We start from the raw sequence: 23,611 nt of genomic DNA, 5'->3' as shown, positions 1-23,611 counted from the left end.
CATTGTTATGTGTGTGATTACTAAGCAGTGAAACAATGTCCAGGTGTTTGTGTAGTGTGGTAATGTTTGCATTTTGTCTTCAGAGTAAAAATTAGGGGATAGTGTCATATTGGCAGTTTAAATTTTCTTTTCAGTTAAGAATGAAGCATGCTAGACTGTGAGATATTTCAACAAATTCTGACACAATGTGCTCTATGCTATGCAAGTCTAACTCTGATTTCCATTGCAGTGCCACTCCAACTGTATGCCTAGCCAAAAACAAAAGCTGGCTCAAACTCAGATGCTGGGGTATCCCAATCAGCAGATAATTCTTTGCCAAGTATGCAGTTGTTCTAGATAAAATTACCCTTTAACTAAGAATTTGAAACATATAGCTAATTTTCTTGTTTTATTGAGCTATCCAGGCACATCCTTAGTAATCCCGGTTGACTGTTGCTTTTCTCATTCAGCCCAGTATAGAGAAATCCCAGTTTCACAGACAAGAAAAGATAACCTTCTGCAACATGAAGCCCAGTGCTGAAAACAGGCATTCAGGAATTTATTTCTCCACTTCGACAGTGGTGGCAGTTCCTGGGGATTCTAACTGTGGTTTCAGTGGCCCACTACTAACTGGCTGTCTGTCAGTATCAGTGTTGAGAACAAGAATTTATCTTGGTTCTTCTTCTGAGCCACAGAAAAAGGTCTACCAAAAAAAAAAAAAGGCATTAATCAAGCCCCCAGTATTAAATGAGGAGTTGACTGATGTCATTGATAGTATCTCCTTATAAGGATTGTCTTAATCAAGATGGATTAGACCAAGTAGCATGGTTTTGCTTTGGTAAAGGAATTCCTGTGTATACAATCAAGAAATACATTGAAATGCATTGATTTTTCTGATAACATTTAATATTGTTACTTGATCATATTTCCTGTAAATAAAATGTAGGAGTGAATAGCAATCCCTCAAGCACTAGAATATACTTATGACACAAATACTAGAATATACATACTACATTCCTGTCAGCTTTAGATACTGTTAACATGGAAGATAATGATGTGTTTTAATGGCTGGCCAAAATGAATATGTACATGGAGGAGCAGCTGACTGTAAATTAAATTGAGAAGTAATACCAGAGCAAAGAGAAATGTTCCATAAAACTTTCTCTAGTGAAGAAGTAGTTGTTTGACCAAGTTTTAGGTCTTTTATAATGTTTGTGGAACATTAGATTTGCTAAGTACATTAAGAGTTCTCTGTGTGGTAATGTTTTAAGCAAGCTACAGAACTGAAAATAAGCTTTAATTTTACATATATGTGGCACATGTTTAACTTTTGACTGGGTTTTATTCAGCTGTGGATACTTCCTGTTCTACACAGCATCTAAGCACTTGTTTCAAGGTACCTATGACCTACCCAGTACATGTCTCTAGGAAGCTTTGTGGACCAGATGAATTGCAGGTCAAAACTGGTTTATTGGGGTAGCTGGAGCACACTTGCAGCAAAGAGAACACCCCTTGGCCGGGTAGATGGGATGCTGCTTACTGGCATGGGATGTAATCCTGAAGGTTCTGGAGTCTTTCGAACGACTTTGAGTGCAGTTCTAACCTGACCGTCTCTTGGTATTGCTAGACATGTTTGAACATGTTTTATATCAAGTGGCTGGGATGAGGCTGGTGTTAAGAGACCACAGTCAGGGAATTTCTTTGTGGTCCCATGTTACAGGACAGCTTCTCTCAGGTTGGCATCAACAATAGTGAATTCAGAGATACACTGAATTGTGTGACCCAGATTGTGAGATCAAATTAATTTATCTCACATATTAATAAAAATACATATACATTCAAGATATTTGCTTCCCCCCCCTTTCTTACAGAGCTTCCTTACAGAGCTTCAGAAAACAAATGAACTCGTTTTTGTTGTGTTACAAGAAAAGACATGTCTAATGTTTTGCACCAAGAAATTTTCCACTAATGTGTTTCTGGAAGGCGAAGCAGAGTTTTGTCTTTCAGTGAAGCATTTCAAATGCAGTTTAATGATTTTTATTTGGGTTGTTTTATTTTAAATTAAAATTATTTTTACATTCCTGTTGGGGAGAGGTATTTGAAAGGTGGCTGTCCCCTTGGCATCTCAGCAGTGAACTAACATTCAGAGAACGTAGCCTTTAGCCTTTTCTTTTAATTAAACATCAGAAGACCCAGATGCCAAAGGGTGAAATGTATTTATTTTGTCAAACTCTTTCATCCTTGTCTGGTTGGATTGCAAGATTAGTTTGTAGTTGTGTGATTTAAACTCTTTTGTCTTATTGGATGCGTTTTTTGGAGCTGTCTCTATGTCTTAAGCAATTAACATTTTATTTTTCTCTTAGAGAAATAATGGTATTCAATACATGCTTAGCCATCTATTAACATAATTTTTAAGATGAGGAGGGTTAAAATCCTTCAGTATCTTTTTCTGCATAAAACCACTCGACATCAACTGTTTAAGCAAAACATCACTGTTTGGAGATAACTGCAAGGAAGTTGTCAGGCAGAAAAAAGGAAAAGGTCAAGTATAAGTGGACAAAATGAGCATACAAGTATAAGTGTGCCCAATAAAACAAACAAACAAAAAACCAAAACACCACTGTTCTGTATTTTAAACACACAAAAATAGTATGGCACTATTAAAAAAAAAAAAAAAAAGAAAAGAGACGTGCCAGCAGCTAGGTGGCCCAAAGTTGCTTTTACTTACCATGGCAAGTGGAAGGGACTTGCTTGGTATTTTGCTAAAGTTTATTGGGACTTACAAATCTCTTATTAATCTTAAAGAGGAATGTTGCATTTACCCATCTATTTTCATATCTGATTTTAATATTCAGGATGCTGTAATTCTCAGAAGGCAAAACAAAGATAATAAGGCAATGAATGATTAAAAATAGTCAAAAGTAACTGAATTTTAACAGTACTCTAAAGCATATGTTTTCTTTTTTTGTGGCTCACTCATTTAACTAAATCTGTATTTGATCACTACTTCAAAGTAATTCTCACACAAAGAATTTGGGAAACATTGTAAAACAGAAAGCAGCCATCCCATGGGAGAAAAAAGACTGCTGAAAATTCACACAAGAGAAGCTCCCAGAACTGCCTCTGCCTTTTGCCTGAGGAAGGTCTTAAAGCTTGGTAGAAAAGGCCAGAGGCAAGAGCCTGAGAAACTGATGTACTTTTCAGGAGAGTTTTTAATCTGCTTACCACTTTGAGATTCCCAGAGAAGAGAACAATGAGGCTGAGTTAGGCTGCAGGCCAAGCTAGCTCAGGATCCCTTCAACAATAGCCAATTAAATGGATGCTGAAGGATAGAATATGGGGTAAGGTGTTGTGGTACTTTCTGCCATACCTTGTGGTTTCATTTCTTAGCTCCTAATTTTCCTTCCATGTATTTTCATTACCACTTTTTAAACCAGTCTAAAATCTTCACAGTATCCTTTACTCATATGTCACTCTCATAATTAGTTGTATGAATAAAGCACCTGTTTTTATTTGCTTTTTTGTTTGCTGCTACCTATTACTTCGACACATGTATTTTTTTGAATCAAGAAAATGAGTAATGATTAAGAAAATAATGTGTAGTTTTTCTCTGGTCACTCTTAGGCCACTCATGTGTCATCTGTGTCATATCCCCTCCAGTCACATCTCCTCTACCCTGAGGAGCTATTATCTGGTTAATTCTTCTGATACAGAAGCTCTTCTGTATCTGCTCAGTCTTTCTAGTTCTGTGTCTGCTATGAGAAATTGCTTCGTGTTGGTACAGAGCAGAATTATATTATGATATTAAGGAACTGATTGTAAAAATTACTCAGCAATTATTCTGAGTTCTCTCAGATGTGATGATAGCTGTTTTACACTCCATCATTGTGTATGCGTATTCAATCCATATGTTACTTTAAGTCTTTCATGAAGGTATCACCAATGGTCTCCAAAGGTACTTCCAGCCAGAGTTCTTTTCTGGTTTTGAATCCTATTGCTCATGATATCTTCTTTCAGTCCTTTGCAAGTAGTGTTCTTTTTAAAGAAATGCTTTTGCACCTTTTACAAGACTTAATCCACTCTTAGTGCCATTTTAATAATGCTTATTAATTTTTTGAACAAGGAAGGGCCAAGCATGGATTCCTTTGGGTGGCCCTTTTGGATACTACCTTCTATTTGAAAAAAAGACTGTTGTTCCAACCTTTTATTTCCTGTCCATTTGTTTATTTATTGCGGGCAGGGGGGAAGCTTTGCCTCTTATATACTGTAAGCTGGAAGAGAGCTTCATGATGAGTCCTGTTAAAATTATTTCATTAATCCACTTTAATATAAAATATTGCTTTTTCTTTGTCTGTTTTAAAGAACTCTAAACAATGGCCCTGACTTGTTCTTAAAAAGTGTTTGTAGTCTTTATCCATATGCTTGCAAGTTCTGGTTTTATAGTAGGCTTTACCAGTTCTCTGTGTATAAGAGTAAGATATCTGTGTTGGGATATCTACTGATTACAGCTGAGTTTCTTTAAAACATTGTCTTCACATAGAACTACTATTTCTATGGTACTGACTTGTTTTAAGAAATAGCTTGCAGATCATGATTAACAGCTCAGTGACGTAATGTTTGAATGTTAGTATTTTCAAGTAGTGACAGTATAAAACCGGATCCAATGGATTTTTCGGTAGAATTAATTTATTCAGTTGTTTTAACCCTTAGAAGTGGTTTATCCAGGAAAAAAGGTGAAGTACTTTTCTGAGGCATTCAGTGAAAGCAGTTGGAATTGAGCCCTCATTGCTGCTCTTGCTGACCTGCAAATAAATAGAACACATGTTCAGTCTTGCACTTCTCAGAATTTGCGTTTCTTAAGCTTTGGTGTGTAAGAGGGAATTAAAAAGTAACTTCATTATCTGATACCTTGAAAACATGCCTCAGTCCGTTAACCTTAGAGGTTATTCTTTAACCAGCCTGTTTGGAATAGGGCATGTGGGAGATGAGAGAGCATGGGGTACTGTCTTCTAGTTCAGACAATAAAGTGTGATGTTTACTCTTCTTTGACTTGTTCCTTAATTGGGTTTGACAGCAACAAATAGCATGAAATACGATACAATGAAAGCTGCATGTATGGATCACAGCTTTCCTTCCAGAGCAATATCACACTCCTGGCAGTGGCAGTCTTCTTGTGACTAGCAGGGATCATTTTAGTATGCTGGAATTAACATAATGGTAGTATATTTTCTACAACGTTTTACTCTTTATTTCTTCTTTATGGAAAACCCTACAGGCTGCCCTATAATTTTTACCCTCCCCTTTTTTTGCTTTATCATGTGGACAAGAAAGGCTGAAAAGGAAAAGAGCATGAGGCTTAATGACAGGGACTTCAAACTCTGACTGTTCTTGTGCATTGTGTGCCAGTTTTGTGATTTGTCCATTTCTGGTGGTATTGATTTAAACCCTGTAATTGTGTGTTGCTCTCCACAAGGCTCAGGCATCTGAGGAGCACTGAATGATGACCTAAGCTCAAAGAGCTGATGCTGGGATTTAAGAGTCTAAGGTGTATTCTTTGTCAGGGCAGTATTTTGGGAGAAAGAACCAAGTCTGGGTGTTCTGCTGGTGTCAGTTTGATCCCTGGTGATTCTTTAATGGTGCTGCCAGGTGTGGTGCTTTGTCCCACTAAGGTGTTCCCTTCCTGCCTTTGTTTCAGCTCTGTGGATCACCCAGTCACAGGCTGAAGGACTGCAGTGAGAAAGCGGCAGTGTGATAGGGAGGCAGCAGTGGCAGCCGCAATGAGGAGATAAGCGAGATAAGTCATCCTGAGTTCAATGGGATATCAACCCACATACTTTATTGCTTTTGGGTATGGTTTATGTCTTAACAAATCTCGCACTTTCCTGGAGTATATAATCCACTGGATTATAATTCAGACTGGAAACAAAATAGAATGAGAGTCTTCATTGCAGATAAATATATGTGGGTTTCATTGACAAGGGAGGGAAAGAAACAAAAATATTTAAGATGGAGCATGATTATTACAGCAGCATTGTTTTCTTGATGGGGACTGAACTTGATTCCCATCTTTATAACCTATGATAATTTACCAATAACATCTCGATTTTGCAACAAAGATCAAGTGATGGATGATTTTATTGTATGTTTTTATTTTTGCCTTTAAAAGAAGACCTTTTTGCAGCTTGTTATTTATTCATCATGTAAGCAAACTTCAAGTTGTGTTATTTATATGTAGACATAGAAAATTAAGGTACTTAAATTTGTAAACTACTTTTAGAATTTAAATTTAAAATTGAAACTATTTTTATTTGATAAAAAGGGAGTATACAAAAGCCTTAGTGTATCAGAATAGTACGTAATTTTTTATATACTAGTTATGCTAGAAAAGAAAGGCCAACATAAATGAAAACAGTAGAAACGAATATGTATGATATATTTTTATGCTCAGTGGATATTTACATTGTAGTCTGAATGCCTTTGTCTAGGTATATCAGCTGAGGGATACTACAGGCTAGTAGGATACTAGCTAGGGATACTACAAATTCATGGGAAAGCTGGAGGTATCACAAAATATGATGCATTTTGGATTTTCTAAAATACATTTTCATTCATCGATTGCCAGTGCTTCAAATATGCAAAGTGTGCAGCATAAAGCCAAAATTCCAAGTACATACTATTTAGGGACAAACAATTTTACCTGCATTGTGGTGTTAAAAGTGAAATACATATTCATCTTTTTTACTTTTATAGGGCAAATACTTCATAATGAAAACAAGTTTTGTTCTCTTTTCTCAAAGAGAAGAATTTATTTGCTGTAGCCTATACAAACCAGAAATATGTGGGCATATTTTTTGAGAGCAGGGTTTTTTTAGCCAAAACAATGGTGTCTTTTCATTGCTTAATATAATGCCGTAATTCTTGCTAACATTTGTCCACTGATGCTTGCATGCAAAGAAGATCTATAAGGCCTAAATTTAAAAAAAAAAAAAAAAAAAATTGTGCTAAGAGCTATGAGTTAGGAAGTAAAAGGGGTATCTCCTGTAATCAGGGTAGAGGCAACAGAAGAAAAATTGCTAGAAGAGTGTGATCATAAGAACGTTTAACTTGAAAAGCTGAAGGGTTGTGTAGCATTGCGAAGAGGGTGCGTACAGGCAAAAATATTTGCCATGTGCTGGGACCTGCCTGCTTTGCCAGGCATCAGCCACTTCTCTTTCACGTTATGTAATAATTTAAAATGCTTCTCTTGCCAGAGAATTTAATTCTTGTAAGTAACAGAAGTGGAGACTAAGGCCTTTCATCTTAGAGGCAGATGCTATTAGTCAATACTGAACACGAAATTGCGTGAAAGATAATTGAATTTTTATTTTTGCAATTCTTGATGAATACAATGTCAGCACATTTTCAGCAATGTGCATTTTTAAATTTTATACCTGTGAGAGATTCTAGGTGGCGTATTCTAGGTAGGTATGTATTTTCATGGGTTATATGTTGTTTTTAAAATTATTCAGTCTGTGATTTCTCAACACTACAAAAAATGCCTACATCCTGTACAAGGTTCATGACAGTTCTCAGTATTAAATTCAGTTTCCAAAGTGGGATTCCTGTTTTCAAGCTTCTTTTCCTCTTACTGTTTGCTGCAGAATTATCCCTGGCATGTGGAAGTTAGTATTTAAAGTACAGGTCAAAATAATTACTTCTGTGGAATAATGGACTTCAGTATTCCAAGATTTGTCCCTGTTTTTCAGAGCCTTCTGATGCACATAATCTACTGTCTGGACACACCTTCATAGCTCATCCACAGTGTCTGCCCAATGCAAGTTGTTGGCTCCTCAGGGCAGGTACATGTTTGAACAAACACATGAATTAGAATGCCATGCCTGTCTATGGCATCACATTAAAAGATGTGATAATTAACACTGGTTAATTTTCATACCATGTATTTTTATAAAAAGCAGCACCACATGTACCACACTTAAAAGTTCATATGCCAAAACTCCATTTTGCTTAATTAAAAAAAAACCTTTTTACTTTTGAGGCAACATGATTTTTAAGGATTATATCCCTAATTCACCTCTTAAACTACATTGAAATGATGAAATTTCATTACTTTGTCAAAACAAATGAAAACTGTGTTTTTGAACCTGGTTATTCTTTGTTGTTTATTCCCATGAAACATTTAATGCTCAGCTATTTCTAATGCTTGTTCGAAGTGCTGAGACTCTTTTTAATCCAGGCAATTTCAAAGTCACTTAATCTCACAAGGATAGCTCCCTGGGTCACTCCAAGTAAGGAGTAGTTGCCTGAATAAACATTTGAAGTTTAAAATTGTACAAAACACAAGAGCTTATCCTTAACACTTGTGTGGAAGAAAACCTGCTGTGAAAGGGAAACCAAGGTCTGTCAGTGAAATAAAAATAGTTTTCACTCTTAATTACTCATGAAAGGTGTGTGATCATTATGAATTTAGTGACTTTCTTCACTGTCTGCTTGCTTTCAGTGTAGTCATGGAGTGAGTCCTCCTTCTCTTTTGAGAAATTATCTGGGTTTGAGTATAAAAACTAAGACATGATTTTGGAATTGCACAAGAAATTTCTGTTATTTTAGACACACTTTCTTGCATTTGCAATCCACAGTTATCAATCTAGGGCATTTTCAGGTTTTCTGAATTAATATGGATCTATAAAGACAAATATATGTATTACATGGGAGGACTGAGTGTTTGAAAGATGCCTAGGCCAGTGTGTGAAAATGCTTGCTGTGCAAATGGGATTGAGTTGGCATTTGTGGATTCTTTCAGCAGTGTACTTGACTAATTTTTGTATTTCTTTCGTGTTTTACCATTTTGTTGCCTGACTTCCCAAAACCTTCACAGTTTCTTTCCCTTCTGTTTTGAGACACAAAAGTAAATTTAAACTTCAAGACTGAATCTGTGAGAGTTATAAGCAAAACCACCCTTAAGGGCATGAGAAACAAATGGTCATTGGTCATCTAAATAAGAATATGGTCATTCCTTTCCCAAAAGGCAGCCCTTGTGACTTCTGAAGTTTAAAAAGATGGCTCTTCAGAGGCATTTTTGTAGTGCCAGTTTTATTCTTGCACAGAGGCGAGCTTCCAGACTCCTCAAAATGAGCATCACAAGGTGCCAAATGTCCCTGCTTGAGGGTGAAGTGAGAAAATGTTTTCTGTTTGAGTTATTTTTCTAAATTAAAAAAAAAAAATAAAAAAATTGAAGCTTAGCTTGGATTCTGGATTTTCTTGGCCAAATTTCTTATTTCTGATCAAAATAAGTGCTGTATTTACAGGAGCACTAAGCTGACCTTGACCTGGAAGATCTGCAGACTTAAAGCTCCTACTGAGAGGGGACTGTTCACCTCAGTGAATGTCCATGTGCCCATGCTGCTAATTTTATTAATGCTGCTCATGTTGTCACTAAGCATAGTTATCCTCAGAAAATCTTTGCTGTAAAAAGCATTTGGTTGAAGTCACACACTGATGTTCAGAGCAGGGGAAGATGACCATTTCTCTATGCATTGGTCTTTAAGCAGCACAAACTACTGTATATGAAAAAAAAAGTGTAGAATTATATTAGAAGTCACAGTTTCAAAAATCCAACCTTATAAATTGGATAACATTGCTAGACTTGTTTGTTATCCTTGTAATGAACTGCTGCTATGATCCGCAATGTAGTTCCAAGTTTTGTGTGGATCTTAAGTGGAAAATGGAGATACAGCCACTTACCAGGGGGCTTTTTTCTAATGATCAGATCTACAAAACCCAAGGAAGTACAAGGACTTCCTGAGTTGTGGTGTTTTTCTGTTTCTCATAACAAGTTGTTGATCAGACTGTTAGCAGACAGATTTTTTCCTCCTACACATCTTCATTTTGGTTGATGGTTGACCATTTTTGCAGAGGTCTCTGCCAAGAATACAGTTTATCTATGCAGCATTAAGTAGAAATGGTGGAAAAATTGAATCTTTGAAGAATTATAGATTTGACAGGTAGTAGAGGACTGGAGGGAGCCCCAAATTCTGTTTCAGTAAGGTTTTTAAGAAGGAAACAGTTGTTGGAAGAGAGGGAGGAGAATGACAGAAAGCAGGGCTAGGACTGTGAAAAAAAAAAAAACTATTTTCCCAGTAGTTGTATGGGTTCTGGAAGATGACAGTTTTTAAATCTTCCATTTTTGTGGAAGTGGAAGAGAAATGTGAATATTTATCAGATGTGGTTTTGAGTGCATTATGGATTTGTCATCTGAATTATGAGATAGTGAAGATGATTTTGCCCCCCTCTGCATCCTTCTCCCCCTATTGCCCCAGTGCTTGTGAGTTCTCTGTTTATGGAAGAAAGGGCTGCTTTACTTACATAAGCAGAAACTTACACAGTTAAGGCTCATGGTAGCTGATAAAAACTTTAATAATCAGCCTTGTGAAGTTTTTTGACTTCAGAATTAGTCAATTGGCAAACTCCAGAGTTGTGGTTAATCATATGATAGATAGACTTAATTGAACAGTACTCAAAGCAGAGAAGACAAGTGAAATACTCCTGAGTATTAGACTCTCTCAGCATTTCAGCCTTCTTGCCTTTAAACTGGAAGCAGGAAGGTGTAGTTAGGAAGCAGCTCTTTACTGTGAGGGCGGTGAGGCACTGGCACAGGTTGCCCAGAGATGCTGTGGATGCCTCATCCCTGGAAGTGTTCAAGGCCAGGCTCGACAGGGCTTTGAGCAATGAGGTCCAATGGAAAGTGTCTTTGCCCATGGCAGGAAAGTTGGAATGAGATGATCATTAAAGTTCCTCCCAGCTCAGAACATTCTATGATTTTATGAATGTAAGGCTTAAAAGCAACGTCTAAAATTAGAACTTTTAATTACGATGACATACAAAAATAATGACTTTAGACTGGGAGAATTAGAAGTTCAATTAAAATATCTTCTTTGAGGTATGTCTGTGTACTTATTGTGTTAATTTTGTCCAAAGTAATTATGTAAATAATTGCCATTCTGAAGAGTGTGCTTAATAGACTTTGCTGGCATCTTCCATGTATGCGAGTTCTGTAATTTGTGTTATAAGTACTTGCCCTAAAAGTTAAAAACCCCCACCCCAACCTAGTCTCTTTTGAGGCATTAATAGACAGCCTCAGAAGATGAACGTAAGTGGGTTTTTCTCAGTGGTTAGTAGTGTTGCTTTTCTCATGTCTCCTCACCAGCAGAGGCCTTCTAGACAAGTTTTGCCTTGGCAGTAACTGTACAAAGCCATTGACTTCCACTGATTGTGCAGATAGATGACACTGATGAGGAATTGAGAAGCTGCTCTCCTGATAAATACAAGAGAGAAGAATAAAGTTTACTGTTAATTCCACAATATAATGATTAGGAAGAGGAATTTTAAATAATGAAGCTAGCAGAGCTGATTGGAAGAACATACACAGAATGCCAAAGGACTTTGTTTTCATATAGCCCATACTCAGATTAGAGCTTCCCTTTAACTGGCTTTTAATATTAGTGTTGGACCTAGATGTTGCCAAAAAATGTGTCAAAGCTGGTGATTTTGGGTCATGGATGCTCAGATTGTGGATATAACGGTTCCACCTGTTCTTCATACTGCTGTCCTTATCAACCCATCTGTTTTTCTCTTTTTATCATAACTCCTTTTTACTTTAATATTTGCAGTTATGCTTCTTGATCTGAAACTGTCACAGTCTAATTTTGCTTATCATGGTGTTAATAGTAATTTTTTATTCCTTCATTTTTATTTCAATATGAGTTCCTCTTTGCCTATGTCTCTTTAGTTTCTGCTGTTAAAATTATCCATGACACTGTGGGCCGCTGTTCAGACATTTAATCCCTGGGTTACTTAGCCCTCACTTCCAGGTTGGAGGATGGTGATGTACCTGCTCATAGATTTCATATGGAATGTTCCTCTCAGTCTTTACTATGGAAAGGTTTGTCAATCACTAATTATCAGCTTGGTTCTCAGCAGAACTGCATTCCCTATTTTTGTAGCTACAGAGGTATAAACCAAAAAGAGTTAAAGCAAGTTCAGAAGTTCCAAACAAACAGCCAAAATGCTGTTGTGGTGAAAAAAAGGACAAAATTAGGGAGCCTTTATGTAATTTCCTTTATGAAAGGCAATGTTATTTTCTTGATATTCTGGAAACATCAGGATGTGGCCTTGTGAGATAGTGTAAAAATTGTGTTTCAGATTCAAAGCCTTACGAAGTCAGGAGGCTTTATTCCGTGGCATTAGTGGCGTTTTTTTTTGGTTTTTTTTTTTTTTTTTTTTTTTTTTTTTTTTGTTTTTTGTTTTTTTTGGATCAGATTATAAATACTTGGTGCCTAGGCCATATTTTTCCTAGAGAAGAAGAAAGTGTTCATATTTACTGGGAAGGGGTGTTTAATGCAGACAAAGTTGTTTCATGTCTTTGTGCTAATAGTATGAAGTATATCCACAAATTCACCTTTGAACCTTGCTCTCCTATATGCTGTGTCATTATTTTGTATGTTAGAACGATCCCTGCCCAAAGCATAAACCGCATTTTGTGTTGCTTGGAAGTAACAGATGCTGGCATCAATTTTGACAGATAGAGGTCATAATAGGGCATGCATTATGCATGTTGTTAGCAAAAAATAACATTTTTGAATCTCTGCATGAAACTCTGAGGGTCATTTACTGTCATTCAGAAATGCAGAGCTTCTGTAATGAATAGAAGTAGTTTATACTTTTTTTTTGTTTCATATATAATGAGTATCCTAACTTATTATGTACAGTGTTAACTCTAAATTGTAGCCTCCTTCTTTAACTTCTAATTATGAGATGAAATACTCAAATGGTATGGCTTATAAAAGGTTTTATTTTTCTATAATGTAACCTAATTGGTACTTTATAAATCTCAACTCTATCATGCTTTCTGTTTTTCTCATGAGCTACAATTTAGATCAGCAATTTATCTTAGTTCTGTAACCCAGAGTTTGGATATGAAGACTTTTCTAGGAATCTGGGTGTTTTCCTGGTTTTCAAGTGAACTAAATTTTAGCTATTTATCGGAGTCAAAACTGGGTAAGTTTGCTGTTTGATTTCAATGCTGGAAACTACCAGATCCTTTTGTATCTTGAAATTAGAAAGTTTCCTCATAAAAAAACTTTGTCATGTCAAAATCTAAATCAACGAAAGCCAATGGGATTTTTAACATTAATGATAATGCAAGGATGCAAGGATGAAATCTGACCTTGTCCTTTGTCCTGGAATTTTATCTTCTTTTGGACATGTTAATGAGGAACATTTTTGTGCCAGATATGTTTCCACAAGTTTTCTTCAGTTGTCAGATACTGTCATTACTGCACCTATGTACATCACAATGGCAGTGTCTCTAAATGCTCATCATATTTCACGTTTTAGTTGTTAATGCATAGAGGTTCTATATGGTTTCTGTCACAAATAATCCATAGTTATACTCTAAAGTGTTTCAGGTTTCTGTCACATACCACTTTTTCTTGTCTGCATTATTGTATTGCAGCAAGTCCTCAGGATTCTTAATGAGTATATTTGTTACGAAGCCATGTGCCAATTAAAAATTAAATGTCAAGATAGACAAGGAAAATATTCTAGATCTTGCCTGTCTGAACTTCTGTAAAGCACTTGGTGTAGTGCCTCAGAGGAATTGGTCTGTTATGAGAGGAAGCTAAAAGAACTTGGCTCGTTTAGCCTAGCAAAATGAAGGTTAATAGGGGTATGATTGCTCTCTTTAACTGTAGTATGAAAATAAATGCACACAAGGAAAAGAACTATGCAGGCTGCTGTTTCTATATGAATGTAAGCTGGCCGTGAACTAATTTACACTGAAAAGTAGAAGATTCTTGTTGCGTTTTAACACCAGCCAGGAACAAAACACTGAGGTGAGAAAACTCGTGGGTTGAGATAAGTGAGTTTAACAGCTAAAGCAAAAGCTGCACACGCAAGGAGAGCAAAAGATGGAGTTCATTCACCACATTCTCTGGCCAGTCAGGTGTTCAGTCATCCCAAGGAAAGCAGGACTCCATCATTTGTAACAGTGACTTGGGGAGACAAATGCCAACACTCCAAACACCTCCTCCTCCTTCACCCTGCTTTATATCCTGAGCCTGGTGTCATATGGAATGGCTTATTTCTTTGTCGGTTGGGGCCAGCTGTCCCAGCTGTGACCCCTCCCAGCTTCTTGTGCACCTCCAGCCAATTGGCAGGGTGGTACCAGGAGCAGAGAAGGCCTTGACATTGTTCAAGCAAACCCTGCTTTCGGCACAAATTCAAACCATAGGTAGCCTCATACTACCGACTGTGAAGAAAACCCAGCCAAGGCCACCACAATTCTAAATGCTCAGAGTATAGAATTCTAAAATGAACAGTAGATGCCCCAGTGTCCTTTGTATATGTTAGGAGGTGAAGGCTGACCAGTTTGTCCAGTTAAATTTACACTAGCTCAGTGTATGTCTGCCAAATTGTTTCTGAGCTGCTGTAATCAAATCTGTAATTAAATGGTGATAAGGAAGTTGAGCATTCTGTTTGGAGCTTTTTGACTTTACCTCAGTTTATTACCTTTTCTGTACCCCATTTATTTCTTCCATGTTTAACGGTGATATAAGCGAAGTTCTATGAGAAGGGCACTTACCCATGGAAAATTTAGTTATTCCAGAATAGTATGTACTTGTTTCTGATTGATTGATTGATTCATTGAAAGATTTAATTTAGTCTTTAGTTCCTGGAAAAACTGATTAAAAATAAAAGTTTAAAATCGAATTTTAGGGATAGGTCCTTTTGATGTTTTCATACAACTAGTAAAACATTAGTTGTACACTCACTGCTTTTATATCTTTCATTGATACAGGCTGTGTATGCTTGTGTGGTATTCTTGACACTGAAATGAACGTGTCTCTCAGTCACTCAGACACTCCTGTTGTTAAAGGAGGAATTTCCCTTCAGTTGTTTTACTTTGAGGTATGAAGTGCATTTCAGAATCTGAGTCAAATCCAATGTGTGCTAAAATAATTAGCACTAAAATATAATTTCCCTTGTTTACCCATGCATTTTTGATCCATGGCCTTGAAGCTAGCATGTAGTATCATTACAGAAATGTCGGAATGAAAGTAGTACAGAACAACATTGCAATGTCATTGATTACTGTATATTGTTGCACTATAATGGAATCCTAGCCATGTATCCCTATTATTCCAGGTGCTGGTTTATGTGAGTCTGGTGATAGTGCACATACATTGTGCTAGGCAGTGTATGTTCACAGCAATGACAACACTGAGCACAAAAAACTCCTGAGTAGGTCAAAGATAACAATTGGATAAAATAGGTAATAACTTTGCAGTAGAAAAATAAGATTTATTGGTCACCGCAGTAGAGACCAGCTGTAGCAAGTAAATGAGCACAGTAGTTATACTTTTGATAGGCATTACAACGAACATGTTTTAAGAAGGGATCTGAAACAAGATAATAAACTCAATTAAGGCTGTAACCCAAAAGCCTATTTAAGTGATAGGATTATTTCTAGTGATGTCAAGAGGTGTTAGATCAAATCTTCCAACATTGTATCTGCCAAGGTAACTTTATAATCAAAATTGCCGTAGGATTTTACAGAATTAAGCATACTGAATTATACACAAGTATTCAAGGCATGATATGTTTTAACAGGATTAATTCTGTGTTACCTTTTGAATAATTCTGCTAGTTGACACAGCAAAATTTTCCTTTTTTTTTCCTGTAGTTCTCTTGCCCTGGTTTTTAGAGATGCCAATAATAGTAATTACCAGTGGAATAGAAATAAAAAGTACTTTTCCATGCTTATGATTAATAATTTAAGCATTATAGTATCTTAAAAAACCACCACTATTTTAATTGAAAAGTACCTCACTATTTCTTGAGCATGTTCTGATAAAATCAGTCCAAGGGTAAGGTTTTAAGTATGTTATAGCTGCCCACTAAAAATGTGATAAACTAGATCACCCAATACAAGGTTTTATAAAGTGAACAATTTTTTGTGCATTTTCTTTGACTTCCAAGTATGTCTGTAAGATGAGCATATGCTCACAGTTTTTTTACCACATATGCAGAACATAATTCATATTCTGATTGGGGTTTCCTTGCGTTAGGACAAAGTTGTCAGCTTTCAGCAGACACTTGTATGCAGCATTACTTCAATTTGCCTTGCAGTAAATGAAGCATTGGTTGATGGTGAATCAGTATTTGAAAGCACTAAAGCCTTCAGTTAAGAAGCAAAGTAAGATCTAGTACTTGCCTAAGTGGAATAATAGCTCACTAATAATTAGGTGCTGATTTTAAGGATGCCAGATAACTTGCAGAAACAGTAGAAGTTAAGGTGTCGTTTGGGTTGAGTAACGTAAGAGTTGGTGTTACTTTGCTTAATGTTTCATCAGCAGTTGGGATTAGTATTTATTCATTAATACAGAGAGTAGTAATTATTGAAGGTGATCTCTTTGATGTTTTCTACAATTTAGAGGAGATCATGGATGTTTGTTTATTGCCACCTAAATTACAGTAATGATCTTGCAACAGAAATAAGTCTTTTGTGTGCCTGCTGATCCTTTGTTTTCAGAATGAAGTTAATGAATGACCTTCCAGCAAGAAATCTGTTAAATATGGCAGCCCAGCAACCTTGACTTTGCAGGCTTTCACTCTTACCAAATTTATTACTATGCATTCTTTCAAAACTCTTACTTAACCAAAAACTTTCTGGTTAAGATTTTAAATTGATATGCCCACTTAATGATAGTGATTCTTAAAATCCCATGCTCAGTTAAAACCAGGACAATCATTGTGTAACTTTTTTTTTTAAAGATAGAGAGTAATTAAAAATAGATCTATTGTGATAAAATGCTTTCCTTGGCAGTAAGTAGAGTGCAAAAAAGCTTTTCTAAAAGTCCCTAAAGCTATAATATATTTGTTATGGAGTGGGTGGTGCTTCACTTGATTTCAAGTATTCTCATAGTATCAGAGCACCCTCTTTGAGTGCTCTAAACTAGCTGTCCATAATGCTTAAAAGGTTGGGTTTTTTTTAAAAAAATGCCATCAAAGTTATAAAACATAGGGTTACAGTCTCCACAGTTTTATCTTTTGACTGAAATCCTCCTACCCCCCCCCCCCCCCTTGATACATGCCTGTGGAGGATTATTGAACTGTAGTTATAAACAATGCTTTACTTCTTTGTACAACCAGACAGACTCATTGTTGGGAAAAAAAAAAATTGTGTTTCAGGAAGTGGATTGCTCTCTTTAAAAAAACCCTCACAAACCAACCAAACAAAAATGTCCCAACACATCTAGTTGTCTAGATGCAGCCAGTGTTGATGTAAAAGGAGTAGTGTGCGCCTAGAGTTCTTGTCTTGAAAATGAGTCCTTCAATTGCTTCAAGCTATTGATCCAGAAATATTTTTGTAACCCAAAAAAAAAAAGTATTGTGAGAAACCTGAAAGAATTGTGATCCTGACTCTTGGCCATGTTCACATTGGCCGTAGGTTTTTGGTTTTATTGTTCTAAAGCAGATGAGATTATCCATATTGGTGTCTTTACAGTAATTCAATCTTTGCCTTGAACGATAAGCCTTAATATTTGAACCCTATGCAGAACTAGGGGTGCACATGTACAGGGAAGAGTCTCCATAGGCATGAAATCAGCTTTACCCCAAGAAGAAAGGAGGATAGAGATGTTTCTCCAACATAATTATTTTCTATTGGGTTGTGGTCGGTATTACTAGTAATGCCAGGTAGTACTAAGTACTAGTGCCTTAGTCATGTACCTGCTAAAGCCATAGTGTTTCTTTGCTTCATTGCTCTTGTGGTTTTCAGGTCCTACAGATTGCTATTAAGTAAAAATAGATTCTGGATCATGGGGTTTTTTCCCCCTGTTTGTTTGTTTATGTTTTTTATGTTTTGGGGTTTTTTGTTTGTTTTTTTAGGTTTACCAAAAATGCAAGTAATTCGGAACTACAATGGAATACCGCAGCCAGCAGCTCAAGATGGCCCACCATTGCATATCCAGATTGGGGACACTATTGAACTAATTAGAGGAGATGCACATAGCTTATTTTGGCAGGTACTGTATCATTTAGCAAATGGCTATATTCTGTCTATCCAGATATCAACTTCTTATTGATATATTGCTATTGTAACTTTTTTCTTTTTAAACAACAGCAAAATTCTTTGTGGTTTATCCAAATAAATGTCTGATGCAGCTAATTTTGCTTTTAAATTGCCAGTAGTTCCTATATGGTGTAGAGCTTCGTTTGTGCGACCTTAAAGTAAAAGTTGCAGTGAATAGATCTGCAAGAACATGACACTGGTGGCAATCCTAGTGAAAGTACAAGAGTTAAAGAGTGTTTGGCACAAAAAGCAAAGTTTTGTGAATTTTCACACACCAGAAGTAACAGCTGTGTTTACAAAACTCAGTTAGTGAATATTAGATTTATAGGGGAGAGAAAAAGCTCTGCAAAACAGAACCACACCTAAACTACCTGATGACTGTCTCAAGTCAATTAAGAATAGGGTATTTTTAAATGCATAGGAAAAGTATATTCTATTGATGGCAAAATTTGCTGTCGTGTGATTCACATCACTACTTATGTTCCTAAACTTTCTTAATTGAGAGCTATAGACATTGAAAATGCTGACTTGCATTCGGTTTAACAATAAATGCATTAAAGTGTGTCTCATTTTTCTTGATTGCTTTCTTAATTGTTTTTATTATTGGATACATGGAAATAGAGCTGAATAGAAGAACTTTCAGAAGATTAATAGAACAACAACTGGAAAATATCTATCTTCTTGAACTGTTAGTCCTCTGTTTGTCTTCATGATTTTCTTTTTTTCTTTAAAGCTGTAATAAGGTAATGAATATAATATAAAAACTGTCTCGTCTTTTTCATTAGTTAGGTAATACTTGTTTGTTTTGGCTTTTGTTTTTCTGGCTAAACTTAGGATGGAATCTTCTCCAAACTTTTCAGGACTGGATGAGTGAACTCTTCCTATGTCACTGTATTATCCTGAACATTTAATTGAGGGAAGAAATAAACAGGAAAATTACTTTATCTATTGAAAAAATATGTAAATAGGTGTAACCCAACCACCTTACCGCCTCCCCAAAAGCCCTCCAAACCCAATAACCAAACCAACTCCCCTCCAAAACCTCCCCAGCCTTTTTACTTAGCAGACCATGGGTAATTCACATCACTAAAAAGAAATCTTTTCAGATGACCGAGTTTGACCTGTGTAGTTTTGTATGTAGGACTTGGTTCTGCAAGGTCTAGAGTTCTGACTTGGAGGAGCATTTAAACCTGCTCTTGACTTAGGACTGGCTGGAAGGTAATTGTCTGACTAATACAATTAGTACAAGCCAAAATTACTGGCACGGTGTGGGACTGATTCTATTGCCATGTTCAAACACATCTGTCAACTCAATCTACTGGAAATTGTCTTAGAGGTTATTTGTGATTATCATGCTAAAGAATTTAGCTAGAATCTCATTGTGTTTAACTAGCAGAAACCAGAAAGTGTGTGAGGCTTTTCCCTAGAAGCCTCAGTAATAAATTTGAATCCTAATGGAAGTTGTCATTTCCATTAGCATCATTCAGGAATTTTTTATCCTCTCTTGTCACAGACTGCTTAATACACATTTTTGTGAGTCTTTTAATGATATCTGCTTTTTAAAAAGCATGTTAAGAAAAAGCCTGCAAAATGCAATTTATATTAAAATCTTTAATTATTCAAGAGGCATTTCAGGGTACTTTACAGCTGACCCACAAGACTAAATATTACAATGGATTTTTAAGTTGTCTGTTGCTCAGTTTAGAAATTCAAGGGATTGTAATAGAAAAGTATATGTGGTTTAGGTAAGATTTTTTCATTCTTTACAGCACATCAAATAAACAATTCAAGTTACTAAGCAGTGCTTGAGCTGTAGCTGAAGTGTAGTCAAACATGTTTTCATGGAAGTTAATATGTTTTGTTCAGTGGTTGGTCTTACTGAGTGTGGTACCACTTGCTATTCAGGTATGATTAGTATTGAAAATAAGTATCGCTTAGATGGCAGACTGTATCAGAGCTCTGCTTAAGTCTGTACTTGAGAGGGGTTTGTGTTTCAGGAGTACATAGAATGTATGGATGCAAAGGCTAACCTGCATTCAGGCAGATGGTGTGAAAGGGGGCAAGGAAGCTTTGCTGTATACAGGTTCAAATCTGTAAGATTGTCATTTGTTTGCACATAATTCTCAAGTTAAGTATCCCTGGTACAAAGCATATTTCGCTTAAATACTGCCTACCTGCTTTTCCCTCTCCTCTGCGCTTCTCTCTGTATTTGGTAAGGATGGCAGCTACTGTCTGTGGTAAATTGCATAATGATCTCCCATGGAAAATGATGCACTCATTTATTGTGCTTAGGATAGCACCAATCAAAGAATGTTTTTATTTTTTCATAAACTTTTTTTTTTTGTTTATCTCCACTCTATTGAATTTTCTGAGTTCTGTTTTCTGTGGTGGTATAATGGTAGAATTGCACATTTTGTTTTAGAGAAACAAAATGAACTAAAACTCTGAAGAAATTTCATGCCTCTTCATGGAGATCTTTTTCCCTTTTAAATTTTTTAATGTTGCAGGTATGCCATCAAAAAAGAAATGTAATTCGCAAGATTTTAATGCTTGTAGAGTACTCATGCTTCATCTCATTGCCAAATACTGAGAGTATATTATGTTTACAATCAGTATATTACATTTAATGGAGCTTAAGTATTTATGTGCTTTTAAAAAATCAGTTAAATTAAAACATTTCTTTGCCAAAATACACATTTTGATGCCTTCATTTTATGAATCTGTGTTCAGAAATTTTAGCTATGTGCTCTCTTCTACTCTGAAATGTGTGGTCACTGCCAAATACTACTAGGAATAAAAAGATGTTTTTAAGGTATTCTTCAGAAAAGCTTGGTTGGTGTTGAACTGGGTGTGAGCTGCTGATGTGTGGATTTGTGATGATCAGGTCACTTTTGGTGCTTAGAAGCCCAGAGGAAATTGGTGGTCCTGCCACTTTGTGGGGTCAGCAGCTGTGCTACACAAAAGGCTCAGTTTAGGCCCTGGGGGATGCAATTCTGTCCCTGGTCTCCCAGTTCTGTGGGTGCATCTGCAGCATGTCAGTATATCACAGACAGAGTGTAATCTTTAATTCTGTTAATATTCTCCTGCCCAGTCGATTTCCATTGATTGGCATCACTGATGGAAATGCTTAACTTAGTGTCTGAATGGGCTGTTGGATCACTAGCTTTGAATTCCCACCGGAGTTTGATCTCTCAGGTGCTGCAGCCACCCCTGCATGGGGGGGTAGGCATTTTGGGGATCTGCAATGTTGTAGCATGGCAGCTTTCTGTAGAATGCCAGCTGAGGACGAAGTAACTTGAAAGGAGATAATTAACATTAATGAAGATATCAGACACTGGCAGACATTGACAGAACTGGGAATCACATCCCAGTCTCTGAGCTCCCTTCTTGCCTCTCATCTCTCAGAGCTTTCAGATCTATCAGTTATAATTATTACTTAATTATATTAGAACCCCCAACAAAACTACAAAACCCACAGAAATGTTGAGCAACGCTTTATTAGAGCAGCATTTTGTTTTGAAGACTCTTGGATATACTTTTTGTCCTAAATCCCTGTGCATGTATTATTATTTACTATTAATCCCAATTATGTCTCAAAAATGTTTTTTTTCTTTTTAGGGGAGAAATCTAACAACTGGAGAGCTTGGATTCTTCCCAAGTGATGCAGTAAAACCTAGCCCATGTGTAAGTTGAATTGTTTAGTTCTGTTTGCCACCTTACAGGAAAACTACCTAGTTCATTAGTTCATCAAGATTAATTTTACCTCACAAAAAATTATTTTGTTTCTAGTTTCTTTATGCTTTCATGGTATGTTCAGTGTTGCTTAAAATAGAGCATTATAATACTTTTGGTTATTGGATGTAAGTAGGACATGTTAAGAAAACAAGTTTGATAAGCAGCTTTAACTTTTGGGAATATTAATAAATTGAACTGTCTGAAGAGTTTCCAGAGTGTAGATCAAATACATTTTATGTGAAAGTGCACTTTCTTCCTTCTCCATCAGGAAGGTGAGAATGCTGTGGCTCTAATCTATTCCCCAGTCACTTTGGGTTAGAGAGAGGGATTACACCCTAAGTAGTGAGTTTAAAAATTGTAAAACTAATATAAAACTTTGAATTCTGACTGCTTGATAAATTTTCTTCTTTCTTTAGGTTCTTACCTGTCTTTATTTCACACAAGAATTTTCTCAATCTAGAAAAGTTCGGGAAAGTAATAAGAAAAATAATTTTATAATATGTACTCAAGAGCTTTATGTACAGATGTGGTGATGTATTAATATACACTTGTTCCTTCTCTGCCCTCTGTAACACTGTGCATCAGATTACTGGGTTCCTTTGTTGAAGTTAACTGATGAAAACCCATAAACCCAGTAATGAATCCTATTCCTTACTTTGCTTTAAGGCAGTTTGCACTTACTTTAACCTGATTTGCAACAGTTTGACTTACTAATAGAATTGTTTTTGTTACAGCAATCAAGATATGCCATTTAAATGGTTTTTATAAGTAGGTGGAATCAGCTCTTAGTGGCTGCATTTTGATACACCTTTGGGGCTTGTATTGTGCCTTTGTTTCCAGAACAAGTATACATGTGATCCTAAGGAGTATAAGTACATTAGCATACCATAAGACATCTTTAGTACCCTGTATTTCTAGAATTTTGTTTGAAGAGGAATGCACAGAACATTTATAGGTACAAGTTGTGTTTGTTTGGGTGAGAGAACAAATCTGAAATAAAGATGAAATCGTTGTGTGAATTTAACTTTCATCCCTCCACCCTTTGCTTCTTGTTAAATTTGTGAATTCCCCTCACTTATTGTTCAAGTGGGGGATTTCCTATGCTGTGGTATCACTGTTAGTGACCCTGTCAGTCATTTTGTAGTGTCATTGACAGCAACTAGCAGCATTTTTAGGAATCACCAATATACTTTAAAAGCACAGGCAGTGAAATATCTGAAGTCAGGAAAAATGCTGCTAGGGTGTTGTGAAGGTCTCTTTCTAATGGTAAACCTTTCTGCTAAATTTAAAATACACTATTTAGAGGAGTATTGAAAATAACACAGTTTTACAGAATGGATAAATACTATTCATGAAATGTTACCAACTGCTGTCGTGATCAGAACAAAAAGATAAATTGATGCTTCACCACTGTTAACGTGGAAGGATGAAATATAAACATCTTATTATGATAAATGATGCAGTTAAAGATACTGAAACATCAATTGGGTTTTAAACATGCTATAACTTTTACTGTTATTATTAAGTCTAACAGTCTTTACAACCATCTGATATAAAAATGCCCAGAAACAGCATAAAATCCATATATCAGAAGACTTTAGGAATGAATATTGAATGAAAAACTGCTGAGCTCTGGAATATCTATATCCCAGACATTCCACAGATGTACCTATAAACGATTTTTTCCCTTTAAAATAAGTGGTGTACATCAGCAGACATTTTATGCACTATATGAGTAATATCTGTTTCTTCCTAGCTATCCTCCATTTT

The 23,611-nt window shown here is 36.2% G+C and overlaps 1 protein-coding gene across 3 annotated transcripts in view; it reads left to right on the top strand.

Annotated features, from left to right (window-relative positions):
• Positions 1-23,611, top strand: part of VAV3 (vav guanine nucleotide exchange factor 3) — a 150,668-nt gene that overhangs the window by 105,074 nt on the left and 21,983 nt on the right. For all 3 annotated transcript variants that reach the window (XM_085068248.1, XM_085068250.1, XM_085068247.1), the window contains exons 20-21: positions 17,923-18,059; positions 21,725-21,790. In XM_085068248.1, coding sequence (XP_084924374.1) covers positions 17,923-18,059; positions 21,725-21,790 — 203 coding nt within the window. The remainder of the gene's footprint in view (positions 1-17,922; positions 18,060-21,724; positions 21,791-23,611) is intronic.

Source organism: Lichenostomus cassidix, chromosome 8, assembly GCF_008360975.1.
Source record: "Lichenostomus cassidix isolate B80296 chromosome 8, HeHo_3.0, whole genome shotgun sequence".
In the NCBI taxonomy this organism is placed as follows: domain Eukaryota; kingdom Metazoa; phylum Chordata; class Aves; order Passeriformes; family Meliphagidae; genus Lichenostomus; species Lichenostomus cassidix.
Note: the sequence above shows the minus strand (reverse complement) of the source record. Positions and strands in the feature narration are given on the sequence as shown.